Here is a 27,713-nt window from a genome sequence, read left to right as displayed (position 1 = left end):
AGACTCCAAATCCAGTGGCCGTCGGTCTTCTACAGGGTAGAAGACAAAAACTATAAAGGAGCCAGCAAGCATATCAGGCACAAGCAACTCCAATACCGGAGCTACTTCCCTACCACACTCTCTTCCCTGCCAAACAGGCTGCACTCACAGAAAAAATAGACATCCAGCTGTTACTCCCCACCCCACATGAGGTTCAAAAGACTCCCATCTTTTCACGGGAAGAGGAGGTTTATATGAAAGACCAGGGAATGCGTCAAACTGCCGATGGGTTGTGGTGGACGGCAGAGGGACGCCAAGTACTGAACAAAGCCTTGGCTCATGAGATTTATTGATCAGCTCCACCAGCAGACACATTGGGGAACACAGGCACTTGTTAATGCTTTTGTACGGTCTTTTAATTGCTCAGGAATATACACCAGAGCCAAGCAAAGTACTCGGGGGTGCCCAATCTGCCAGCGAGTGAATAAGAAAGTCATGCGCCAGGTAATGCCTGGCGGTCGCAATATAGCCGTACGCCCGTTTCAACGAATACAGATTGACTTCATGGAATTACCTAAGATAGGGGTCTATAAATACCTCCTGGTGATGGTGGATCATTTTACTCGATGGGTTGAGGCTTTCCCGACCCCTAATGATCGTGCTAGCACCGTTATCCAGATATTACTAGAGTCTGTTATTCCGCGTTATGGCATTATTCAAACCATTGACTCAGATCGAGGTACACATTTTACCTCTCAGGTACTCCAGGGTGTGTGTAAAATCCTAGGAATAGATTGGCAGTTACATACCCCATGGCACCCCCAGAGTTCAGGCCATGTTGAACGGATGAATCAGACCCTGAAAAATCAACTCACTCGACTTCTTGAGGAAACTGGCCTCTCCTGGATTAAATGCTTACCCTTAACTTTAATTTGGACTCGCACAGCTCCTCGTAAGGACCTTGCTGTCTCACCATATGAAATGATGTTTGGTCTTCCTTACATGGGATTCCACACTGATACCCCTACCCCTGAGGCTAATGACCAGTACATATCTAAATATTTACAGGGACTTTCTACTCACCCCTGGACTATCCTATTCATTCTATTAAACCTGGTGATTGGGTATATGTAAAAACGTGGCAAGACCATAAACTAAAACTGATATGGGACGGCCCTTATTGTGTACTTCTGATTACAGACACTGCAGTGCGAACAAAAGAAAAGGGGTGGACTCACATACAACGCATTAAACAAGCTAATCCACGGACTAAAGACGTTGATAATATACCCTCCACCTGGCATGCAGTCTCGCATCCTTCTGGTCTGAAAGTTACACTACGCCGGGAAAAAGTGCTGTAATGTTATTTTTATTATTTGTTGTATTGTTTTTCTGCTGGTTCCCAATTTTTGGGAAACCACCCAATTGTACACAATGTATTAAGTCCTCCTGGGGAGGAGGAGTCACGTGATCGAGTAGTGGCCGGTCAGGGAATTCCAGCCCTCTCCGGAAAAGTTTTAAAAAAAACGCACAAAACACAAAGGTACAAGATTAAAATTTAAAACAAAGTAAAAATAAAGGTGAGAAGAAAATGGCAGCGAAGAGAGAAAAGTCGAAAACAACGGGAAGAAAGAACGTCGGAAGAAGAAGGTGAAGGCCTTACCTGTCCGAGGAGGCCCGCCGCGGAGAGAGAGGCCCGCTCCCTCAGGTCAGTGGAAGTCCCGGGCTCGGGACTACAAAAATGGCTCGCAGAGCCGAGTAAAAGTGCGCATCCGCGCATGAAAAAAACCACACTGACGGGAGGGGGGAACAGCTGCAGAGTCGATCTCCACAGCTGAGAGAGACACCTGCAGCACAGCAACAGGTGCAGAACACAGACAATAACGAGAACAAGAAAGAAGAGGGTAAAAAGAAAACAAGGAAACAACAGATGGTCAACCCAGAGGAAGAAGAAGAACAGAAAGAAGTGGAAGAAGAGGAGAAAGGCAAGACAATGGATGTATCTTTTTTTAAAGAATATATGGAATCAGTGAAAGAATGGCAATTACAAGAATTTAATGAGATAAAAAGAATTAAGAATGCAGAAGAAAGAATGAATAAAATAGAAATGGTCATATCAGAGATAGGAAAAAGAGTGGATAATGTGGAAGAACGAGAAATAATCGTAGAAATGGAAGTAGAGGACTTAAAAGAGAAATTAGAAGATTCTAATAAAAAAGTTAAAGAGGCACATGAGCTGTTAGCTCAGAAGATAGATATAATGGAAAACTATAATAGAAGAAATAATATATAGATAGTGGGCCTTAAGGAAGATGAAGAAGGCAAGAATATGAGAGAATTTATAAAAGATTGGATCCCCAGGGTCCTAGGAAGACCAGAATTACAGGAAGAAATGGAAATAGAGAGGGCACATAGAACTTTAGCCCTGAAACCACAACCGCAGCAAAAACCAAGATCCATTTTAGTAAAATTTTTAAGATATACAACAAGAGAAAATATATTGGAGAAAGCAATGAAGAAAGTAAGAGAGGACAAAAAGCCACTGGAATACAAAGGTCAAAAAAAATTTTTCTATCCAGACATAAGTTTTGAACTCCTGAAGAAGAGGAAGGAGTTCAATACAGCAAAAATTATCTTATGGAAAAAAGGATATAAATTTATGTTAAAGTACCCAGCGGTACTTAAAATAGTTATTCCAGGGCAACAAAACAGACTATTCTCGGATCCAGAGGAAGCATGAAAATTTGCAGAACAACTACAAAACAAGCAGAGAGATGAAGACATGTAATGAGAGTAAAAATGACCACGATCTATATGTATGTGTGTAAAGGGGTATATGTGTGTACATATATAGTGTGCATACATGAATGTATCCGTATTTAGAGGAAAATATATAGAGTATAGATAAGAATTAATAAGGGAATGAAAGGGAATAGAGGGAATAAGAAGGGAATTAAAAGAGTGACCTTTGTTACATATGAAAATTGAAATCTTTTCCCGGGGGGGCTGGGTGGGGAGGAGTTACGGTCACTCCAAAATCAGTTGACGCTTGCGAGTGAATTCGCAAATCCAAATGGAGAGGGGAGATGTGGTTGCCCGACAAGGGATAAAGGGCAACTCAGGAGGGGGAGGGGAGAATGGGGTTAAAGAAGTTTTAAATAGGAGAATAAGGAAAATGTTTGATGTTTTATCAATGTTGTCTTATAAAGTGTTCAAAACAAGAAAGCAGAAATGGATAAGAAGGAAAGGTGATGATGGAGAAACGTAAAGAGAAGATAAACAAAGTATGAAATGGCTACGTTGAACTATATGACTTTAAATATTAACAGAATACATAACCAAATCAAAAGGAAGAAACTGCTAAATTTACTGAAAAAAGAAAAAATTGATATAGCATTTGTGAAAGAAACACATTTAACTGAATTGGAGCACAAGAAATTAAAGAGAGATTGGGTAGGACATGTAACAGCAGCGTCGTATAATTCAAAAGAAAGAGGAGTAGCTATATTAATCAGTAAAAATGTACCAATTAAAATAGAAGAGGAAATAATAGATCCAGCAGGGAGATATGAAATGATAAAATGTCAGATATATTCCGAGTATTCAGATATATTCGGATATTCACCTAACGAGGAAGATCAAAAGATTATGCAAGATATTTTTTTGAAGATAGCAGATACGCAAGGGAACATATTAATAGGAGGGGATTTCAACCTTAATTTGGATTCAAATATGGATAAAACTGGGAAAAAAATTAACAGAAAGAACAAAGTGACCAAATTTATAATTAAATCGATGCAAGAAATGCAACTTTTGGATATATGGAGGAAACAACACCCAAAGGAAAAGGAATATTCATATTATTCAGGTAGACATAAAACATACTCAAGAATAGACCCATTTCTGTTATCAGCTCGTATGCAAGATAGAGTAAGAAAAACAGAATATAAAGCTAGAATATTATCGGACCATTCACCCTTGATATTGACAATAGAGTTAGAGGACATCCCTCCAAGAATGTATAGATGGAGATTAAACTCCATGTTACTCAAAAGGCAGGATTTTAGAGAATTAATTGAAAGACAAATTAAAATACGGAATCAGTGAAAGATAAGTTCATACTATGGGATGCAATGAAAGCGTTCATTAGAGGGCAAATAATAAGTTATGTAACCAAGATGAAGAAGGACTATAATCAGGAAACAGAGCAGTTGGAAAGGGAAATAGTAAATATAGAAAAAGAATTAGCAATGAAGGAAGATACAACTAAAAGAAGAGAATTGGCAGATAAAAAAAATAAAATATGAAACACTACAAACATATAAGGTGGAGAAGAACATAATGAAGACAAAACAGAAATATTATGAATTAGGGGAAAAAACGCACAAAATTCTAGCAAGGCAGCTTAAGACAGAACAAGCTAAGAAAATGGTATTGGCATCAAGGAAAAAAGACAAACAAATCACATATAATCCAACGGAGATCAAGGAAAACTTTAGAGAATTCTATGAACAATTATACCAAACTGAAAACGAAGGGAAAGAAGGGAAAATAGATGAATTTTTAACCAAAACTGAACGACCAAAATTACAAATAGAGAAACAAAATAAATTAACAGAACCATTTGAAATAGTAGAAATACAAGAGATAATTTAAAAATTACCAAATAATAAAACACCTGGAGAGGATGGATTCCCAATAGAATTCTATAAAACATTTAAAGATTTATTAATTCCTCCCCTCCTGGAAGTAATCAACCAGATTGATAAAACACAAAGCTTACCAGATTCATGTAAAACAGCAATAATTACAGTAATACCAAAGCAAGGGAAAGATCCACTCGCACCAGCATCATATAGACCAATATCTTTACATAACACAGATTATAAGATAATAGCTAAACTATTAGCAAACAGATTAGCAGAGTATGTACCGAAAATTGTAAATCTAGACCAAACTGGATTTATTAAAAAAAGACACACAACAGACAATATTTGTAAATTTATTAACTTAATTCATGCAGTAGAAGGGAGTAAAGCGCCATTCAGTTTACCAGAGAAGTATATTAATCGGATTAAAGCATTATATAAGGGGCCATTGGCAAAAGTGACAGTAAATGGATATATATCAAAGCAATTTAACTTAAGCAGGTCAACACGGCAGGGATGCCCACTATCACCCTTATTGTTCGCGTTAGCTATAGAACCACTAGCAGAATTGATAAGAACAGAAAATAATATAAAAGGGATAAAAATAAAAGACAAGGAATATAAAATCAGTTTATTTGCGGATGATGTTATAGTATACTTCTTTCTTCTTTGGCTTGGCTTCGCGGACGAAGATTTATGGAGGGGGTAAAAAGTCCACGTCAGCTGCAGGCTCGTTTGTGGCTGACCAGTCCGATGCGGGACAGGCAGACACGATTGCAGCGGTTGCAAGGGAAAATTGGTTGGTTGGGGTTGGGTGTTGGGTTTTTCCTCCTTTGCCTTTTGTCAGTGAGGTAGGCTCTGCGGTCTTCTTCAAAGGAGGCTGCTGCCCGCCAAACTGTGAGGCGCCAAGATGCACGGTTTGAGGCGTTATCAGCCCACTGGCGGTGGTCAATATACTTAACAGAACCAGAACTATCAATAAAAGAATTATATAAGAAATTGAAGGAATCTGGAGAAGTGTCGGGTTACAAGATTAACGTAAATAAAAGTGAAGCAATGCCAATGAATAATGCGGATTTCTCAAAATTTAGGAAGGAATCACCATTCAGATGGCAAATGCAAGCAATAAGTTACCTAGGTATACAAATAAATAAAAATCTCTGCCATCTATATAAACTCAATTATTATCCACTAATGAAAAAATTACAGGACAATTTAGAGCATTGGAAAGATTTACCACTAACACTAATAGGAAGGATAAACTGTATTAAAATGAACATTTTCCCAAGGATATTATACCTATTTCAGGCATTGCCAATACACTTGACAGAAAAATTCTTCAAGGAGTTAAAGAAAATAATAAGGAAATTTTTTATGGAAAGGGGGGAAACCATGGATAGCACTAGATAAATTAACAGAATGGTATAAACAAGGAGGCTTACAACTGCCAAACTTTAAAAATTATTATAGAGCCGCACAATTAAGATACCTATCAGATTTTTAATCAAACAAGGGAAAAGCCAGATTGGACTAGATTAGAATTAGATAAAATAGGGGAAAAGATACCTGAACACATTATATAAATGGGATGAAAAATTGGTACAACATAAAAGTTCTCCAATATTACATCATCTACTCAATATTTGGAAAAAGATTCATGTAGAAAGGAATAAAACAAATTATCAATTACCAAAACTAATATTGACGCAAAATAAGTTACTCCCTTTTACAATAGATAACCTTTCCTTTAGAGAATGGGAGAAAAAAGGGATCAAAAGAATAGAAAATTGTTTTTCAGGAAATAGATTATTATCCTTTGAACAAATGAAAGATAAATACAATATAACTCAAGATACAGTGCTGGCATATTACCAATTGAGATCCTACTTGAAGGACAAATTAGGAAGTAGTCTGAGGTTACCAGAGGGAAGTAACTTTGAATATGTGATTACAGATACAATGATAATCAAAAGATTTATTACAAATATCTATATTAAACTGCAAGAAAAGGAGAATGAGGAAACAAATGGTAAAACTAAACAAAAATGAGAACAAGATTTAAATATAAAGATAAAAAAGGAAACATGGGAGAAGTTATGCTCTGGAACGATGAGAAATACAATAAATACGAGGTTACGTATGATACAATATAACTGGATACACAGGCTATACATTACACTTCAAAAGTTAAATAAACTGGACCCAACAGTATCTGACAGATATTTTCGTTGTAAAAAAGAAATGGGAACAATTCACGCAATCTGGACATGTGAGAAAGTAGAAAAATTTTGGGAAGATCTAAACCAGATATTAAATAAAATTACAGAAAACAATATACCAAAAAAACCCAGAGATCTTCCTCCTAAGTAACATAAAAAACAAAGAATTTGGACTTGATTTGGATGGTGCACAAAAAAGATTTGTTAAGATAGCTCTAGCCGTAGCAAAAAAATGTATTATGTCAACCTGGAAATTGGAAGATAATTTGAGAATACAACAATGGTATATAGAAATGAATAAATGTATTCCATTAGAAAAAATAACATAATTTAAGAAATAATATTACAATATTTGAACAAATATGGGAGTCATACATGAAACACAATGGAGAAAACCTACCAGGGACATCTGCCACCTAAAATGACAGAAGGAGAATGAAATGAAAAGAATTGACTCAGTGGAGCTTCTTGTTTATTTTTATTGAGTGACAACATTGTTTGACTGGTTTAATATATCTTAGATTCTGTACTTTAAATGGATGGGGGGGAGGTAGGGAAGGTGGGATGGGAGGAGGGAGGGAGAAAATGACACTATATATTTGAAAAGGAAAATGTATGTATCATGGTCAATGTGGTTTATGGTGTGAAAAATAAAAAAATTTAAAAAAAAGAAAAAAAAAGTCCTCCTGGAATAGGGGCAGCAGAGGTGATAATTACTTTGAGGAATGGACAAGTTTACCTTTAGAATGCAGACAGGGCACAGGTATAGAATGTATTCATAGTGGGGTACCTTATTTAGTATGGTTTAAATTACGATCCCAACATGGACCAGGGAAACAGAACTGCCCTAGGGGAGTGGATTGGGTTTGCGTCCCGGCCTCTACAGATATTAAAAAGATGGATGCTAAAAATATGGTACAAAGAAGATGGTGGGAAAATGATAGGCAGAACATTAGTCAGGGCTATACCTGGAGTAGGGATAAAGGGGGTATATATGCTAATGCTCGCAGACAAGCTGCTACTCACAGGTTAGGTAACAATAAACGCCTCCCCAACTTGGCATCTTGTAAATCATCCTTTGGGTCACGAATACATTTGGAAGGCTAAAGGCCATCACTATAAGGGGGATTCCAGTTGTAAACAGCTCAAGCTGCTCCAGAATACCACAGCTGTTTGGCATTTAAACCGTTTAATCAGATGCCAGGCAGTTTTGGAGATTATCACCAAACAGACAGCGACTGCCTTGGATTTATTGGCTGAAAAACAACGACAGATACGAGCTACTGCTTATTAAAACCACCTGGCTCTCAATTACTTGTTGGATGCTGAGGGCAGCGTTTATGGAAGATCAATTGATGACAATGGTCACAATGGTCAGGCGGTTGAACTTTTTACTGGTGACTGGAGGTGGATACACACAGCCCTTATAGCAGTTGGACTCGTTATTTTAGCCATCATGATACTTCCCTGCCTCATGACTTGTGTGCAGTGTTTAATTCAATGGAACCTTCGTCAGATCACTACAACCCAAAGGATGTATGTTTCCCAATCTCCATCTGATGATGCTGAGATTGCAGTTCGTTTGCTGACTCGCTGGGAAAAAAGACCAAGCTTCCAGTTGAGAATTTACTAAGCGTAGCAAAAGAAAAAGTGTGGATTGTGAGAGATAATAGAATATAGGAAGTAAAGCTAGTATGAATGAAATAAGGAATAACTGGACTAGACTAGAGGAAGTTAAGTAAGTGCTGAGTAGGGATGAATTCCAATAAGAGTATGAGGAAGGGTTAGGCAAGTATAATAGAATAGGGTCTTATAGTGATAGACAGAATTAGCAAGTTCTGCAAATTAGTAAGTCCTGGGGGTTGAGATGTGTGAATAAGGACAAAGGCAGATTCATGAATAAAGACAATGACATAATGGGACCCAGACAGGATACCCCATGGTCTTTTAAGTTTACAGAAACTGCACATAGGCAGACAGAATTACCAAATGCCAAACCAATCCATGGAGGCAGAAGAATGTTAGGGGGGGAGGGTACCTCTACACTGAAATGAACTGTATAAAAGTTGTGTGTATTCCCAGGGTAAGGGGAAGCACCCAACTTTGCACTGTTGTACAATAAATGTTCTTTGTTCTCAATTTTTGTCTCGAGCGAAATCTGTGAAGGTACTTCTGTTTCTCACACATCCAATTGACCTTCAGCCCTAGCACATTTCAAATGGTGGGAGGAAACCAGAGCCCCCAGGGAAAACCCACACAGATAGGGAGAGAACATGCAAACTCCTTAAAGACAGAGCGAGATTCAAACCCTGGCCCTGATCATTGGTGCTGTATCAGCATTACGCTCACTGCTACATCCACTGTGCCATCCTGAAAAGTGCACATCAGGTGCAAATAAATCATCTCTAAACATTCTTAATTTCCTATTGGGAACTTAAAGGTTAAACACACAGTACACACCACCCCTCTCTATCTCTGGCAGGCACAGCACACTAATAAAGAATAAATTCATTACAACTAATAAGTATATTAAATGTACCTTGTCTCCAGTATCGCCTAAGGCTTGAGGTGCTGGATGGGCCCATTGCAGTTGGCACTCCAGAGCTGCCTATGGCCTGTAGCTTGGAATTCAGTGATGGTCTCCATACAGCAGAAAGAGGGAGAGAATGAATGAAGGCCCATCCACGTGACCTGGGACCAATCGCGCGCCAGCCTCACCTATGGGCAGATCTAACTATTGATTGGCTCCTGGAGGACCAATCACACATCTGCCTCACAGGTGGACAGATCTGACCCTTGACTGGCAGATGATGTAACTTCCAATGAAGAGGTCCCAGTGAGTCAAAGTATGCAGGGCACAGTATTACAGAGTGCAGGGTAAAGTGAAAATAACCTTTAAATAGTGTAGGGAGGGGTCCATTTAAGAGTCTGATAACAGTGGGGAAAGTATCCTTGATTCTGAAGGTGGGTGTTTGCCTCAGCTTAGAACAGGGCTGCCTGACGCTTGGGTCTGACTGATGAGAGATGCACTTAAGTTGGAGGTGGTTCATGGCTTCCCAGAGGGGTGAGCGGGTCGGAGAGGTTGTCTCCCAGCCGACGGGATCAGGGTCGAGGAGGTCGCGGCATCCCCCCTCCGGGAGAACGGCGGAGGCTGAGTGAGCAGTCACGGTGGGCGATGGCGCATTTAGTCTACGAGGGAGTTAGGACCGTGTGGGGAGGGAAGGAGGGCAATCGGGTACGGTCTGTTGGTGGTGGATGAAGTCGGAGTGCGCCCCCCCCCACCCCGTGACCCAGTAACCGAGAGACTCCCGTCACGGATTGGGTCGCAGCGACACCCGCATGGATGACGTCACGCTGCGGCCGCGCTCTCGCTCAGCGCCGTCTCCTTCCCGGTCGCTGTCCGCGGTCTGGAGCTGTTCCTGTGTCGGGGAGCCGAGCTACTCCCGGGGTCTCCTGTCCCCCTCCTCCCCCGCTCCTGTCTTGGGGTGACCCGGTTTGTCCCGCTGCGGTCCGGCTCCTGCCCTCGGTGCCCCTCTCTCCCCGCTCCCCCGAACGATGCAGAGCCAGAGCGGGGGCAGGAAGCCGGTGGCATGGCCAGACCCGGGCAGCGGGACCCAGCGGGAGCTGCGGGCGGCTCTGACGGCGCTGCGGGATGAGCGGGAGGACGGGGCGAGGCGAATCCACCTGGACAACATCCAGCGGCTGGTGAGCGATGCCTGGCTGCTGCCGGGCCGCGGCCGTAATGTCGCCTCGGCCATATGCCGGGAACTGCGGCTGCACGGCACCCTGGAACTGCTGCTGGAGATGCTGCAGCGGCCGGACCCCGGCTCCGGCACACGGTACGCGGCGGGCAGGCTGCTGGAGCAGGTGCTCGTCACCGAGAACCGGTAGGTAGGTGGGTGGGTGGGAGGGAGAGGGACCCCCATCACCCCGCTCCAACGGCGCCCTCCCCCCACGCGTCACCACCACCCATCGACCCCCTCACTGCACTTGAACCCAGCGTCTGCAGATGTTCTAATGTAACCTTCCCCTGGCATCGGTGTGGGCGCCACAGCAGATTCGTGCAGAGGGCTCTGCAACCTGTGGGCAAGGCTAGCATCTACCTTCGTCCCTCACAGCCCCTGTGTACGGACCATAGCCGAGAGTGTTGGAGGGGCAGACGACCAGAATCCTCCCCGTTTGGAATTTACAGCAATCTGGGAATTTTGGGGAATGAAGACTGATCTGCTTCAGCGAGTCATGTTCCCCCCCCCCACCATTAAAGGATGTACTGGCTTTGGAGGTGGTGCAGAGGAGGTTCGCCAGGTTGATTCCAGAGATGAGAGGGTTGGCCTGTGAGGACTACTCGCTGAAAGGGGATCTTATGAAAATATGAAAGGCACAGATAAGATAGAAGCCGGTAAGTTGTTCCCATTGGTGAGGGAGACCAGAATGAAGGGACATCACCTCAAGATCCAGGGAAGTAGATTTAGGACGGAGATGAGGAGGAACTGCTTTTCCCAGAGGGTGGGAATGCTTCCCATTGAAGCAGTGGAGGTGACCTCAGTAAATCGATTTCAGGCAAGGTTGGATTGAATTTGGGAGAATTAAGGGATATGGGAAAAGTCAGGTAGTTGGAGATTAGCCCATATCAGATCAGCCGTGTTCTCATTGAATGGGGGAACAGGATGGATAGGCTGGGTGGCTGCCTGATGCTCCTGTTCTTGTGTTTGTGTTCTAAACTGGCCCTCTCTGTCTTCCTGTTGACGCATCCTTGCTGTCCCCACCGTGACCACTTCCTCTGGCAGCTCGTTCCACACTCACTGAGTGGAGAAGCTTTCCCCTCATTCACTCCCCAGACTTTTTGAGGGTTAATGGTTAACCCTCCCTCAGTGTTTCCCCCCCCCCCCCACAGCAGATGGAGAGGGCAATTCCTGAGGGGAGGAGGAGGATCATTCCGGGGGGGGGTGGAATAGTGGGCCCCAGTTGGGGGGAAGGATATATTCATGGGGAGGGGGAAGCTGCAGAGGAGGTGTAGGTCATGGGGCGAGGGAACCATGGGGGGGGTCGAGTGGGGGAGAGGATCCCAGTGGTGCAAGCAGAGGTCCCGCCTGACGGCCCCCCTCTTCCCGCCTGACGGCCCCCCTCTTCCCGCCTGACGGCCCCCCTCTTCCCGCCTGACGGCCCCCCTCTTCCCGCCTGACGGCCCCCCTCTTCCCGCCTGACGGCCCCCCTCTTCCCGCCTGACGGCCCCCCTCTTCCCGCCTGACGGCCCCCCTCTTCCCGCCTGACGGCCCCCCTCTTCCCGCCTGACGGCCCCCCTCTTCCCGCCTGACGGCCCCCCTCTTCCCGCCTGACGGCCCCCCTCTTCCCGCCTGACGGCCCCCCTCTTCCCGCCTGACGGCCCCCCTCTTCCCGCCTGACGGCCCCCCTCTTCCCGCCTGACGGCCCCCCTCTTCCCGCCTGACGGCCCCCCTCTTCCCGCCTGACGGCCCCCCTCTTCCCGCCTGACGGCCCCCCTCTTCCCGCCTGACGGCCCCCCTCTTCCCGCCTGACGGCCCCCCTCTTCCCGCCTGACGGCCCCCCTCTTCCCGCCTGACGGCCCCCCTCTTCCCGCCTGACGGCCCCCCTCTTCCCGCCTGACGGCCCCCCTCTTCCCGCCTGACGGCCCCCCTCTTCCCGCCTGACGGCCCCCCTCTTCCCGCCTGACGGCCCCCCTCTTCCCGCCTGACGGCCCCCCTCTTCCCGCCTGACGGCCCCCCTCTTCCCGCCTGACGGCCCCCCTCTTCCCGCCTGACGGCCCCCCTCTTCCCGCCTGACGGCCCCCCTCTTCCCGCCTGACGGCCCCCCTCTTCCCGCCTGACGGCCCCCCTCTTCCCGCCTGACGGCCCCCCTCTTCCCGCCTGACGGCCCCCCTCTTCCCGCCTGACGGCCCCCCTCTTCCCGCCTGACGGCCCCCCTCTTCCCGCCTGACGGCCCCCCTCTTCCCGCCTGACGGCCCCCCTCTTCCCGCCTGACGGCCCCCCTCTTCCCGCCTGACGGCCCCCCTCTTCCCGCCTGACGGCCCCCCTCTTCCCGCCTGACGGCCCCCCTCTTCCCGCCTGACGGCCCCCCTCTTCCCGCCTGACGGCCCCCCTCTTCCCGCCTGACGGCCCCCCTCTTCCCGCCTGACGGCCCCCCTCTTCCCGCCTGACGGCCCCCCTCTTCCCGCCTGACGGCCCCCCTCTTCCCGCCTGACGGCCCCCCTCTTTCCCCATCATCACCACAGGGATCGCCTGGCCCGGACCCAGCTGCCCACCATCCTGCAGCTGGCTTCAGAGCGTGAGGACACGCTGCTGGCCACCATTGTGGCAGGGATCCTGCAGCACATGTTCAAGCACTCGGAGACCACAGCCCGGCTGCTGGTTATCAACGGGGGCCTGGACTTCATCCTGTATTGGTGCCGTTCCACCAACGCTGCTATCCTGCGTCACTGCGCCACGGCCCTTGCCAACTGTGCCGTCCATGGCGGCCGCACCAGCCAGCGCCTAATGGTGGAGAAGCGAGCGGCCGCCTGGCTCTTCCCCCTGGCCTTTTCTGCTGACCGCATGGTGCAGTTCCAAGCGTGCCTGGCCATCACAGTCCTGGCCGCCAACAAGGAGCTGGAGAGGGAGGTGGAGCGTTCAGGCACCCTGGACCTGGTCGAGCCCTTCATCGCTTCCCTGCAGCCCGACGAGTTCGTGCAGAGCTGGCTGGACAGCGCCGAGGACTCGCAGGGGCGCACTGCATACGAGCTGCAACGCCTGGTGCAGCTGCTCGACAGCTCCAGGCAGGAGGCCCAGTGCGTGGCCGCCTTCTACCTGTGTGTGGAGGCCGGCGTGAAGGCCAAGCAGTACAACTCACAGGTACCGACCGGGGAGGGGTGGGCAAGGGGGGAAGGGGAGGTAGGGAGCAGAGAGGTGAAAAAAGGGAGGGGGCAGAGAGGGGAGTCAGAGGAAGTGGGCAAGGGAGCAGTCAAGGTAAGGAGTGTGAGGGGAGGTGGGAGGGTGCAGGGAGGGGAGGCGGGGAGGGGTGGGGAGGCGGAGGGGAGAGGAGAGGGGGTGGGGAGGGGAACAGGAGCAAAAGTGGGGGTTTGGAAGGAGTAGGATGTGGTGAGAATGGCCTGAACTTTCACCTCCATCACTCCCATTGGAGGGTCCATGAACTACCTCCCCCACTCACCGACACCTCCTGCTGTTCCCCAGTTGGCAACTGTTTGAACTTTCAGAATCCTGCCCCCTCCACCCCCCATCTCCCCCTCCCATTCCCTTACCCCCCCCCCCCCATCCCATCTCAATATCCTAGTAATTTCTACCCCATGTCTGTTGGAAGGGAGTCCCCACTTTGCCCAGATCACTGTTTCTGTGAGGGGGGAGATGTGCACATTTCTCCTCCCCGCCTGAGACGACGTCTTCAGGTTTCGATATTCACCCAGTCCTTTCTCCAGTCAGATTTCAGATTTACTGTCATAAATGCTGAGGCACTGTAAAAGTTTGTTTGGCGTACTATCCAGGAAGTCAACCCATACAGAAGTTCAGAGAACAGAGGTGGAGGGAGATTGGGTTGGTCAGAGCCCCTGTGAGGTTCGTTCAGGAGTCTGATAACAGCAGGAAAAGACCTATCCTCTAATCAGCTGGTAGGTTATCGCACACATGTGAACCTTTTTCCTGACGGGAGTGGTTTGAAGAGAGTGTGACCCTGGGGTGAGATGTTGGCCAGGGCAGTGGCCAGGCAGATGGAGGGAAAATGTAAATGCACAACATTAGAGAAAATCAGCTGGATGGCGGTTTCCCCAGGGCAGTGGCCAGGTAGATAGAGGGAAAATGTAAATGCACAACACTGGAGAAAATCAGCTGGAGGGGCACGAGTGTGGTCAATGGGGAAGGGTCTATGTGCACGCATTCCCCACCTGTGTTACACCACTCACGTGTTCATCCTGTTACACATTACATTTACAAAATCACCCCACTGAACTCTCCGACTGTCCCCCCTCCCCTCGCCCCTCCCTTCACTCTGTATACCCTTTTCTCCCTCCCATTTCTCTTCCCATCACTGCTCCCAGTTACTGCCCCCTCCCCCATCACTTCCCTGCCATGCCCTTCTTGGCTGCTGGGCTGTGTGGGAGCGGGGATGTGGAGGCTGGTGTGTGAAGACTGGGTGTGTTGCAGATCCTCTATGAGGTTGGGGCCACCCAGAGCCTGAAGCGGATCGTGATTTATTCAGACGATGTCACCACCTCTGGCCTGGCCAAGAAGGCACTGTGCCTGCTGGGTGAGGAGGTGCCACAGAGACTCTCGCCCACTGTGCCCAACTGGAAGCCCCGCGAGGTGCTGACCTGGCTCCTGCAGGTCGACTTTGCTGACTATGCCGACAGGTTCAAGGTGAGCAGTTGGTGGCAGAGGGGCTTGCAGGGAGCAGCAGGGCCGAGTGTCTCTGCTGCTTTGCAGGTGGGGAGGGCACTGACCACACCCTGTCTTCCTTACTGACAACCCTCACCCCAGTCATACAGGCCCTTCGGCCCAACGCCCCATTTGATCCATGACCTAGTGTCTTCCCCGTCTGCCTAGTCCTTGGCTTTCTCCAGACTGCTGAGTGGAAATTTCCTTCTGAGAGTACCCGTCTGCAAGGTTTCCAGTCACCAATCACCCTTGGGAGGTGGGGGGTGGGCTGTGGGGGAGAGATAAATCCTTCCTCACATCTGAGGCCCCCTTCCTCTCACCCTAAAGCAGTGCCCCAACAAGGACATAAGAAACAGGAGCAGGAGTCGGCCATCCGGCCCATCGATCCTGCCCCACCATTCAATGTGATCATGGCTGATCTGATTTTCAAAAACATACAAATGCTGGAGAAACTCAGCAGGTCAAACAGTGCCTTTATGTAGCAAACAGTGAAGATACAGAACCAACGTTTCAGGCTGGAGCCCTTCTTTGGAGGTGCACCTGGTAAGGTGTGGTGAGGGTGGGAGATAGGTTGGGGGGGGGGGGGAAGGAGTCTAGACTAGGTGGAGAGAGAAAGGAAGTAGGAACTGGAATAACAGTTAAGGGTGGGGGGGAGGAGAGGCAAGCCCTAGTTCAATTCCTCCTCACCTACATCCGTAACACCTCCCACATCCTCCACCTCCTCCAAGACTTCAGATTCCCCGAACTGGGCCGCCTGGCTCATCTTCACGATGGATGTCTAATCCCTTTACCCCTCCATTCCCCACACAGAAGGCCTCAAAGCACCTCATTTTTTCCTGGACCTCAGACCTGAGCAGTCACCTCCCCCCACCACCCTTCTCCGCTTGGCAGAACTTGTCTTCACCCTTAACAATTTTTCCTTTAACTCATCCCACTACCTCCAAATTAAATGAGTAGCCATGGGTACCTGCACAGATCCCAGCTATGCCTGTAAAGCAAAACCTGCTCTAAGCCAACACTGGTAAGGGACCGCCCCACCCCCCAACTCTTCCTCCGGTACATGGACGACTACATTGGGGCAGCCTCGTGCACCCGCAATGAGCTCATCAATTTGTGGCCAATTTCCACCCGGACCTCAAACTCACCTGGTCCATCTCCGATGACACTCTCTCTTTTCTGGATCTCTCTGACTCCATATCAGGAGACAGACTCTCCACTGACATTTATTACAAACAGAGGATTTGTAACAACTACCTGGTCTACACGTCCTCACACCCTGTTCCCTGCAAGGTCCATCCCCTTCTCTCAATTTCTTGGTCTCCACTGCATCTGCTCCCAAGATGAGGTCTTCCAGTTCAGAGCCTCTAAAATGACTGCCTTCCACAAACGTAGCTTCCTCTCCACCAATATTAACTTGGCCCTCACCCATATCTCCTCCATTCTCTGCTCACCTGCCCTCTTTTCCACCCCGCCACCCCTAGAAACAATAAACACAGAATCCCCCTCGTCCTCACCTACCACCCCACCAGCCTCTGCATCCAATACATTATCCGCCAGAATTTCCGGTACTTACTACAGGACCCCACCACCAGACACATTTTTCCTTCTCCTCCCCTCTCGGCTCCCTCCATTACTCTCCACCCATCCCCCAACCTCCCCTAGCACTTTCTGCTGTGGTCGTAGGAGATATAATACCTGCACCTACACCTCCTCCTTCACCATGGTCTGAGGTCCCAAACAGACCTTTCAAGTGAAGCAACACGTCACCTGCACCTCCAAAGAACTCATTTACTGCATCCAATGCACCCTCTGTGGCCTTCTCTACGTTGGAGAGGCCAGTCGGAGATTAAGAGTTCACTTTGCCCAGCACCTTGTTTACATCCGCAACAAAAGCGACCCCTCCCCGTAGCCAACCATTTCAATTCTGAGTCACACTCTCAAGCTCCTGTGTTTGTCCATGGCCTTTCACATTTCCCAACCCTAACCACCCACAACCCTAACCACAAGACCTCATTTTTCGTCTGGGCACTCCCCAACCCCAACCCCAGGGCAGTTCACTCCATTCCACTAATCAGCTTGCCTTTTCTCCCCCCTGCCCCACCCCCACCTCTTTTAACTAGTTATTCCAGTTCCTACTTCCTTTCTCTCTCCACCCAGCCTAGACTCCTCCCCCCCCCCCCCCATCCCCACACACTGCGGGGTTACCCCCCTCCACCTATCATCTCCCACCCTCACCATCCCCCCTTTCCCCCTTTGGTTCAGACATCTCTCATGTTCCCCCATACTTTGGAGAAGGGCTCCAGCCGGAAACTTTGGTGGTGCATTTGGTACATAAAGGCACTGTTTGACTGGCTGAGTTTCTCCAGAATTTGTTTTTTTTTTACACTTCATCTCCATGTCAACAGAATCCTGTGTTTGATGTCTGATCTGATCAGCTCATCTCCACCGACCTGCCTTTTCCCCAGATCCCTTAATTCCCATTCTATAAAGATTTATCCAGCCTTGTCTTAAATATATTTTCTGAGGTTGTCCCAAAATATTCCCCACCCTCTGGGAAAAGCAGTTTGTCTTCATCTCCGCCCTCTGCTCTAGAGAAAGCCAACCCAGTTACTCTTCACAACAGAAACACTCCAACCTCCTCTGGCCCCACCTCAATCTTCCTGGAGCTCCAGACGTGGCCGTACCTTCTCCCGTGTGGCGCAATATCACCTCGTGGCAGGAGGTTGTCCAGTGGAAAATTACCCCCCCCCCCCACCGTGGGTGACCATTGGCGTAGTGGTTAGCACAACAACTTTACAACACCAGCTATCAGGATCGGTCCTGGGTTTGAATTCTGCACTGTCTGTGAGGAGCTTGCATGTTTTCCCAGTGTCTGCATGGGTTATTCCCAGGGGCTCCGGTTTCCTCCCACCCTTCAAAATGTAGGTTAATTGGGAGTAAAATAGGTGGCATGGACTTGTAGGGCTGAATGGCCTGTTGCAGTGTCAAAAACCCTAACCCTCCAGCATAAACTGATGTTTCCCCACCAGGACTTTAAAGTTGATGGAGATCTCTTGCTGTTGGTTTCTGATTCAGAATTAAAGAACGATTTGGGAATACAATCCAGCATCACTCGAAGGAGGTGTGAGAGTCTACTTTTTATATCTCTGTAGAACAGCCCACTGGGACCATATGGTGAACTGTAGAGGGAGCTTCACTCAGTGTCTGACTCTGGGAGTGTATGATGGGATGGAACGGAGGGAACTTCACTCTATGTCTGACCCCAGGAGTGTGTGATGGGACGGTATGGAGGGAACTTCAATCTGTGTTTGACCCGGGAGTGTGTGGAGGGAGCTTCACCCTGTGTCTGACCCCAGGAGTGTGTGGAGGGATCTTCACCCTGAGTCTGACCCCGGGAGTGTGTGATGGGATGGTGTGGAGGGAGCTTCACTCAATGTCTGACCCCTGGAGTGTGTGGAGGGAAAGTGCGGAGATGTTGGTTTAAGTGACCATTTCAATGACTGACAGTTTGATCCTCAGATTTCTCCGGGAACTCAGAGAGTTGAAGATGAATGCGAATTACTCCACCTGTGACCCCAGTAACCTCGCTGACTGGCTGGGCACCATTAACCCTCTCTTCCGACAGTATACTTACAATCTGGTGCACTGTGGTATCAGGAAGGAGACGCTTTCCAAAGTGACCGAGGAACAACTGATGTCAGAGTGTCATATAGAGAACAGAATTCACCGGGCTTGGATTTACTTGGCAGGACAGGGTGAGTCCAGGAGTCTCCAGCAGAGTTCTGATTTATAGTAGAGTACAGACACAACATCACCTCCAACCATGTGCTTCCTTTTCCTGCGGGTATAGCAGAATAACCACTAATTGTCAGTGGGGATGAAAAGATATGCAAACAAACTGCAAATACAGAAAATAAATATTCAAAAGTCAACACAATCACAGGTAAAAGTCCTTAAATTAGTTTCTTGGCCCTTTTAGGTGGCCTGAACAACCCAGTGTAAAGCTGCATAATCTCCCCCTTCGTGGCTAAGACATTCTCGCCTGAATGCAGCAGAAGCATTTACGCCAACCCTCCTTGGGGAGGGATAATTGGCTGAGTGCCGGGCTCCGCCATGGCACCTGAATGTGCAGCTGCTGTAAGGGGCTGTCTGGGGGTGGGCTGATGACTCTTATCAGCCAGCGACACAACTCCCTGCTGCCTGACTGTGTCTCCCCCCCACCCCTGGCTGGGCAGGGGCAGCTGGCATGGGGGGGAGGGACTGGTGCAGGCTGTCACAGCCCAGCTGGCCGCTCCTGCACTGGGGCTGCTCTCTGCAGCTCAAAACAATGGTAGTCTTCCCAACCCACAATTCCCCCAGGCAGCTGGAACTGTTGTGTAAGGAAGTGTGTCTTGAGTAGGGAAGAATGCCATTGCTATGCCACACATTTTTGACAGGTGGCACTGTGGCACCAGTCAACCCACTTCCATCAAATCTGGAGGTGCTACAAGGTGCCCCCAGATGTGAATGGGCCCTTTCAGGTGGACCAGGCAACGCTGCAGTAGCCTCTTAGGGCTGCACCCAAAAGGTGAGTCTGCAGGTTAAGATCTGCTCCTGCCGCCACCCTCAAGGCAGAGGGTCCACCTGAAATGGCCTTGTGATTGAATTTGTTGAGTCTCATGGTGGAGGGGGAGCAGCTGTTCCTGAACCTCGTGGATCGAATCTTGTGGCATCGATACCTCTTTCCTGATGACAGCAGCGAGAACAGAGGGTGGGCTGGATGACGTGGATCCTTGATGATTGCCGCTGCTCTCCGACGGCAGCGTTCCCTGTAGATGTTTTCAATGGTGGGGAGGGTTTTGCCTGTGATGTCCTGGGCTATGTCCACTAACTTTTGTGGGGCTTTATACTCAAGTATTGGTGTCCTCATACCAGACCGTGATGCAGCCAGAAACCACTCTTTCCACTGTACCTGTCGAAATTTGCAAGGATTTCTGGTGTCATCCCAAACCTCTGTAAACTCCTGAGGAAGTAGAGGTGCTGACATGTTTTCTTCATGATGCCATTAGTGTGTTAGGTTCAGGAAAGATCCTCCGAGATGGTGACTCCCAAGAATTTAAATTAGCTCCCCCCTCTGCAGACCCCATAAGCCCAGTCCAGAGTGGTGGGGGGGGGGGGTGTTTGAAGGTCTGAACCTCATTCACAACTCTCTGCATTTTACCTGCCCATGGTGACCTCCCAGCCCACCACCTTTTCCATGATGAAGGTCAAGGGGTTTGGGAATCCCACTGCATGTTCCCCTCCAGGTCCCTCATCGCCCACTGACCTGGGTGTGGGAATATATCTCTACCACTTCATCGTCTGAATCCACCCAATGCCACAGGAACCCTTCACTGGGTGGGGGGGGGGGGCTGGGGAGAAACCCTTCACTGGAGGGGGAGCTGGGGAGAAACCCTTCACCGGGGGGGGGGGGGGGGGGGGGGCTGGGGAGAAACCCTTCACTGGGACTGCAGCAGTTCCAGGAAGTGTCTCCCCATCTTTGGGGGCGATGACCAGTGGCCACTTTCCAACATAGTGAAGATCTTCTGCTGACCACCACCATTGCCCCCAACGCTGAACCCGCTTCTCTTGCCTGCAGAATCACTGAGCAACTTGTCCACGTTGTGTGATGTTGCCAACAATGAAGCTCCTGACGTCTTCATCAGTTACCGCAGATCCACCGGCTCGCAGCTGGCCAGGTTAGTATTCCCTCCTGCCTCGATGCAGACCACCCAGTTCCCAGGGGGGAGGGCAGGCTTAGAGTTGGATTATTCCAAGGTGAAGCTGGAGGGGAAGCGGGGCAGGCATCGATCCTGAACCATTTGCTTTGCTGGCTATCCCATTTTGGGGAGATGCAGGAAGAAGCTCAATCCCACTTCCTTTAAATATAGATGTACCTACAACAGGGTAACTGGCCCTTCCAGCCCACGAGTCCATGCAGCCCAATTACACCTTTAGGTTATGAAGGGTGGGAGGAAACTGCAGACACTGGTAGAACATAAAAACTCACAGAGAGCGTGGGATTCGAACCCCAGTCCCGATCACTGGGGCTGGATCACTGCTATGCCAACCAGGCTGTCCAAATTTGTTGGCTTCGCTAAACGTCACAGACAAAAATACAACAGCAAGGAAATTAATCGCGACTATGGCTGTTTAACGTGGGGTGCTCAAAATCTGGACATTTAAAGGGTGAAATTAAACAGGAAAGTTTGCAGACACCGTGGATGAAGTAAAAACACGATGCAGGAGAAACTCAGCAGGTCAAACAGTCCTTTATAGAGCAAAGGTACAGAACCAACGTTTTGGGCCTGAGCCCCTCAAGGTGAGCAAATTGTAGGCAGGTGCCTGGTCCTGGTTTAGGTAAACGAAACCCACTGTATTTGCTAATGAATAAATTTACCAGTTCATCTCTTCTTTATTCCTCTTCAAATTTAAGTTCTGCCAGAGAATCCTGAAAATCCAAAATTCCAGACTGACCCCATCCCTGAGAAGTCTGGATTTAGAACTCTTGCTGTACATCAGACTCCGAATTCATTGTCATGAACACATCACAGAATTCATTGTTTTGTGGCAGCATCACAGGGAAAAACTTTGCTATAAATTATTTTTTAAAAAAAATGTAAATAAATCAGTGCAAGAAGTGAATGTGAGGCCATGTCTGGTTCATTGTCCGTTCAGGAATCTGTTGGCGGAGGGGGAAGAAGCTGTCCTTGTGCCACTGGGTGCTCATCTTCAGTTTCCTGTACCTTTTCCCCAATGGTAGCAGAGTGAAGAGGGCATGGCCTGGGTGGAGGGCGTCATTGACCACGCCTCATGTAGATGTCCTCAATGGAGTGAAGCCTGGTGCCTGTGATGTTTCAGGCCGAGTTAACAAACCTCTGGAGGGTTGGCCTGAGAGTTAGCGCCTCCATACCAGGCAGTGATGCAACCAGCCAGAATGTTCTTCATGGTCCAACTGTAGAAGTTTGAGAGTCATGACGTTCCCAAATTCCTCACCAAGTTTAGATGCTGGTGAGGCTTCTTCATGATTGCATTGACATCGAGGCCCCAGGATCGATTTTCAGAGATTAAATGATTGCAAAAACAGAAGAGATACAAAAGGGATAGATGAATGTGGCGGTGGGAGAACAGATGTGGAGGCTGTACCAAAGTGGTTATGGATGGGTGAGTTAGCCAAGCAATCAGGAGGCAGGTGGGCATCCTGTGACCTTGTCCTTCCTTCTCCACAGCCTGCTGAAGGTTCACCTGCAGCTGCGTGGCTTCAGTGTCTTCCTCGACGTGGAGAAGCTGGAGGCTGGCACCTTCGAGGACAAGCTGGTGGAGAGTGTGAAGCGTGCCAGGAACTTTGTGCTGGTACTCTCCGCCAATGCGCTGGACAAGTGCATGGGGGACATGGAATTGAAAGACTGGGTGCACAAGGTGAGCGGGACGAGGGTGCGGAGACCCTCCTCACTGACCCTGTCGCTGGGAGAACTCACCAGGACAGACTGGCGAGGATCAGCCCCCTCGCTGCCTCAGCCCCTCCTCGCCTCCGCCACTGCCCCTCCACCTCCCGCCTCACCATACCTCAACCCACTCCCCCAACCTTATTCCAACCTTCCCCCCCCCCCCCCCACGGCCCCCCAGTTCCATTTCTAGTTCAGATTGAAGTAGAGAGTAATGGTTTGACATGTTTGTGGGAGGTGACTGTGGGGGATAGAGGGCTGTGGGTGCGGAACTGTTCAGTTTGACCTGTGAGCTCAAATGTAACCCATCCCCCAGCGGGCAAGGGGACCCCCATCCTCTCACACTGCTGAGCTCCCTGAGACCCCGGGCTTTGTGTTGTTGCAGGAGATCGTCATTGCCATGTCCAGCAAGAAGAACATCGTCCCAATCATCGACCAATTCTCATGGCCGGACCCCAACCTCCTTCCCGAGGATATGAGAAGCATCCTCAAGTTCAACGGTGTTCAGTGAGTAAGATTTTCCATGGCCTTTGCTTCTCGCTGTTCCTTTGTACTCCGAGCCAAAGGCAGTTTTGCAGCCCCTCCGCATGTGCTCCCCTGTTCAGGATAGCCCACACTGTGTGAGGAAGAGGTGTGGTTTCCCCTCAAAACGATACCACACACATCAGCTCCGACACCCATTGCAGTAACTGTGCCTCGGCAAGCAAATCCTGAAGGTCGACACCATGAGTGTAACCTCTGTGCCCCATCCATGTACTCCCATGGGGATGGGGGGGAAATCACTGACTCACCCTCCTCATCACCCTATCCCCACATTCAGCCCTCGAAGAACCCGGCTACATTCCCTGCTATCAGGTAGTAAATTTTAAATGTCCCTACACTTTTCTCCACTACTTTAAACAGTTGTCATCTGGCATTGACCATTGTCGTCCTTCCAGGGGAAAAAGTGCTGATACTTCTCATCCTGGTCTCTCCAAAGAACAAAGCCCCAGCTCTCAACCTGTCCTCCGAAGGCATGTTCCCCAATCTGCCCCCCGACTCTGTGTTCCTGTTGCGTTGTTTCCTTGTGTCGTTACTGAGTTGAGTTCCTGCTCTTTGTTGTCTTCATGCCCTGTCTGCTTCCTGTGTCCCCCTCACAGGTGGGCTCACGAGTACCAGGATGCCAGTGTGGAGAAGATCCTACGGTTTCTCCAACCCCAGACAATTGTGCAGGCCTAGCAGGTGGTGTATTGGAGCAGCAGCTGACCCTTGCACTGGCCTCAGGTCCTGCACCCGGTCCTCCCTGCAGCAGGACAGCCACTGGCCGAGGGAGTCAGCGCTGAGTGCAGTGGCCTGGTGTGGACGTGGGGGCTGCTCCTGGACTCTGGCCCGTTTTAGGGAGCGGGGATTGGGAGGGAAGGCTGGTCTGACATTGCTAGATTCACCGAGAGAACCGGACACAGCCCCCACACTCAGACCCTCCGCTGAACTCCTCGCCAATGTCCCAATACCTCTTTGTCGCCCCCCCCTCCCCCGCCCACCAGCACTCCATCCTGCCCACAAACACGGACCTTGGAGAAGATGAGGAAGAAAAGGATGAATTCTGGAAGGAGGTCAGCAAGTCATGTCAAAGAGGAAAGGGAAAGTTTTTTTGAAATGTATAGAGTGAAAGAGACCAAATTAGATATTTGGTCCAAGGGAAAACGACACTGGAGAGATTGTAACAGAGACAAGGAGATGGCAGAGGAACTGAATTAAGGTTTTGGATCAGTCTTCACTGTGGACGACATTAGTAGCATCATGGACTTTCATGGCTCTGTGGGAAGGGAAGGGAATGCGGTCAAAATCACGAAGGTACTTGGGAAGCTAAATGTCAAAGAACGGATAAGTCTCCCTGACTAGATGGAATGCACCCTTGGGTTCTGAAGGAGGGAACTGTAGAGATTGTGGAGGTTTTGGTAATGACCTTCCAGGAATCGATGGAGTCTGGCGTGGTTCCAGTGGACTGGAGTATCGTGAATGTTACCCCGCTGTTTAAGAAGGGAGGGGGCAGCAGAGAGGAAATTACAGCCCTATTAGCTGGATGATGGTGGTTGGGAAATTGTTGGAGTTGATTGTCAGGGATGAGGTTATGGAATACATGGAGATGAATGAACGGTTGGGCCCAAGTCAGCATAGTTTCCTTAAAGGAAAATCATGCCTGACAAAATTGGTGCTTTTTTTGAAGTGTTCACGTGGGATCGACAGGGATTGTGTATTTGGAGTTTCAAAAGGCCTTTCCAGGACAAGGTCCCACACACAAGGCTGCTAAACAAGATGAGAGCCCATGGGACGACAGGAAGGAGATTAGTGTGGGTGGAGATTTGGCTGGACAGCAGAAAACCGAGAGTGGGAATAAAGGGATCCTTTTCTGGTGGCTACTGGTTACCAGTGTGTTCTGCAGGGGTCGGGACTGCTTCTTTTTACAGTGTTCATAAATGATTTGGGCAAATTTGCAGATGACACCAAAGTAGGTGGTCAGGGAGGTGGTGCTGAGGACACGGAAAGGCTGCAGAGAGACTTGGATTGATTAGGAGAATGGGCAAAGAGGTGGCAAATGAAATATAATGGTGGGAAGTGTCTGGTCATGGACCTTGGTAGAATAGATGGGCAGATGATCATTTAGATGAGGAGAAAATTCAAAATTTGGGGGTGCAAAGGGACTTGAGACTCTGAAAGGTTGCCCTCAGGTTGAGTCGGTGGGGAAGAAGGTGAATGCAGTGTGGGCGTTCATTTCTAGAAGGACAGGGATGTGATGTCGAGACTCTGTAAAGTACTGGTGAGACCTCACGTGGAGAACTTTGGAAAGGTTTGGGCGCCGTATTTGAGAAAAGACGTGCTAGCATTGGAGAGGGTTCAGAGAAGGTTTACTGGGATGATTTCAGGAATGAAAGGGTTAGTGTATGAGGAATGATTGGCGACTCTTGGACTGGACTCGTTGGATATTAGAGACATTCAGATATTGAAAGGCCAGGACAGAGTCGATGTGGCAAGGATGTGGTCGGGGATTCTCAGACAAGAGGGCACAACTTCAGGATAAGAAGGCATCAATTTAAAACTGATGTGGAGAAATTTACTTAGTCAGAGAGTTGCGAGTCTGTGGAATTTGTTGCCACAGGTGACTGTGGAAGTGAGGTCATTGGATGTATGAGATTGACAGGTATTTGATTAGTCAGGGCATCAAGAGTTATGGGGAGAAAGCTGGGCAATGGGGCTGAATGGGAGGATGGATCAGCTCATGATTAGAATGGTGGGGCAGACTCAATTGGCGTACTCCCATATCTTGTGATCTTGACCAACTAATTCAGAAACCAATACCCCCCCCATCCCCCCCAATATAGGCCTATCCATATGTACTGACATGAACACATCCACACGAGCAGACATGTCCTACAATTCCCAGTAACAGCACACCAATTCCCCCATTCACACTCTGATGTGTGGCCACACACCTCTCCCACTGGCCTTGCTTATCTCTCAAGCTCCCCATACACACTACCAGCCCCTGGTTGTTCTGCCATTTGCAGCTAGTCTACCTACACCCTTCCCTGCTGTGGGAAACCTACCTACCCCAACCCTCACCACAGGGACTCTACCCTCTCCTCTACCTGACTGGTCTCAATCTTGCTCCAACCCTCATGTTTTCAGTCCTGTTCCATCCCACTGGTCCTGTTAGCACCTTGTTCTTTTGCTGAATGTTCCAAACTCCTGTCTCCTAACCCTGCTCCCCACTCATTGCTGTCCCTCATCCGTTTCTCACCCTCCAGTTCTCTCTTCCGGTCTCTCACAAGAACATAACAAACAGGAGCAAGAATCGGCCATCCGGCCTGTCGAGCCTGCCCCGCCATTCAGAGATCACAGCTGATCTGTTGATGGGCTCATCACCAATCTGCCTTTTGCTCATGTCCCTTAATTTCCTCATCAATGTAGAAATCTATCCAGCCTTGTCTTAAATATATTTACCAAGGTCGTCTCCACTGCTTCAATGGGCAGTGAATCCCACAGATTCCCCACCCTTTGGGAAAAGCAGTTACTCCTCACCTCCATCCAAAATCTACTCCCCGATTCTTGAGGCCATGTCCCCAAGTTCTGGTCTCCCCACCAATGGGAACAACTTAACGACCTCTATCTTATTCAATGCCTTTCATAATTTTATACGTTTCTATAAGATCTCCCCTCATTCTTCTAAATTCCAGTGAGTACAGTCCCAATCGACTCAATCTCTCCTCATAGGCCAACCCCCTCATCTCTGGAATCAACCTGGTGAACCTCTGCTCTGCCTTCAAAACCAGGACATCCTTCCTCAAATGCAGCAGAACCTCCCTGCTCCTAAATTGGATCCCTTCAGCCATGAAACCAATCTTTTGTAATCGTGTACAAGCCCTCCCAGGTCCTGCATGACAGCATGCTGCAATCACTTGCTGTTTATATAGTAATCTGATCTTCCATTCTTCCCTCCAAAGTGGATAAATCCCATCCAATAATGTCAATCCAAGCCCCCTCCCCCAGAGCCCCCTCCCCCACGGGTTGTGATAGCTAGTTCTTAGACACCCAGTGCTAACGCGCTGAACTCTGGGAGTGACCCAAAGATGCCTTGCCCATTGATGTTCTGTCTCTGCTGACCCTTGTGCCTTTACTTCCCATCTAGAGGTAACACCAGCCCTTTGAAAATGAAGCCAATATAACTTGGTTCATGGTTTACCTCCTCTTCCCCACCCCCACCAAGGCTCCAGATGGACAATGCAAATAATGCAATACATATCATGTTGAATTAATAGTGTGCTTTTGGGTGAGAAAATTTCTGCAGATTTTGTAAAGAGATTTGTCACAAATCATTAAAACCCATTATTTCCATTGGAGAACATGCAACATGTTGCCCTTACTGTTTGAACATGGACCGTGCTCCTGCAGTGCGAAGGAACTCACTCAGACGACATAGAGCCTGCCGACAGAACGCTGGGGGGGGCAGTGAGGGAGCTACAGGTAACC

At 48.8% G+C, this 27,713-nt stretch overlaps 2 protein-coding genes across 5 annotated transcripts in view; one reads left to right on the top strand and one right to left on the bottom strand.

The window, feature by feature from the left end:
• LOC138749449 (proton-coupled folate transporter-like) overlaps nt 1-27,713 on the bottom strand; it is a 52,591-nt gene that overhangs the window by 9,188 nt on the left and 15,690 nt on the right. The window contains exons 5-7 of one of the 3 annotated variants that reach the window (XR_011348648.1): nt 18,878-19,081; nt 9,387-9,487; nt 5,418-5,600 (exon numbers count right to left, since the gene is read on the bottom strand). Coding sequence is in view for 1 of the 3 variants with exons in the window: in XM_069910784.1 (XP_069766885.1) it covers nt 18,982-19,081 (100 nt within the window). In the remaining 2 variants the exon portion in view is untranslated. Of the gene's footprint in view, nt 1-5,417; nt 5,601-9,386; nt 9,488-17,509; nt 19,082-27,713 lie in introns of those variants that run through there. The other 2 variants (XR_011348649.1, XM_069910784.1) reach the window with 2 other exon arrangements.
• On the top strand, nt 9,684-27,586 carry sarm1 (sterile alpha and TIR motif containing 1). Of its 2 annotated transcripts, XM_069910781.1 has the most exons (9): nt 9,684-10,734; nt 13,095-13,710; nt 15,013-15,225; nt 18,273-18,364; nt 18,763-18,998; nt 20,861-20,960; nt 22,491-22,680; nt 23,092-23,213; nt 23,846-27,586. In XM_069910781.1, exons 1-9 carry the CDS (start codon nt 10,403-10,405, stop codon nt 23,922-23,924), a joined length of 1,980 nt encoding a protein of 659 aa, XP_069766882.1. In that variant the 5' UTR covers nt 9,684-10,402; the 3' UTR covers nt 23,925-27,586. The 2 variants fall into 2 exon arrangements, with proteins under 2 accessions (XP_069766882.1, XP_069766883.1); XM_069910782.1 differs by lacking the exon at nt 15,013-15,225.

The sequence above is a fragment of the Narcine bancroftii genome, chromosome 14 (assembly GCF_036971445.1).
Source record: "Narcine bancroftii isolate sNarBan1 chromosome 14, sNarBan1.hap1, whole genome shotgun sequence".
Lineage (NCBI taxonomy): Eukaryota > Metazoa > Chordata > Chondrichthyes > Torpediniformes > Narcinidae > Narcine > Narcine bancroftii.
This window is presented reverse-complemented; position numbering and strand designations above follow the sequence as displayed.

Coding starts and splice junctions, on each gene's coding strand:
- sarm1 (XM_069910781.1), top strand. CDS start 10,403: ATGCAGAGCCAGAGCGGGGGCAGGAAGCCGGTGGCATGGCCAGACCCG. Junction 10,735..13,094: donor GTGCTCGTCACCGAGAACCG/GTAGGTAGGTGG, acceptor TCATCACCACAG/GGATCGCCTGGCCCGGACCC. Junction 18,999..20,860: donor GATTTACTTGGCAGGACAGG/GTGAGTCCAGGA, acceptor TCTTGCCTGCAG/AATCACTGAGCAACTTGTCC.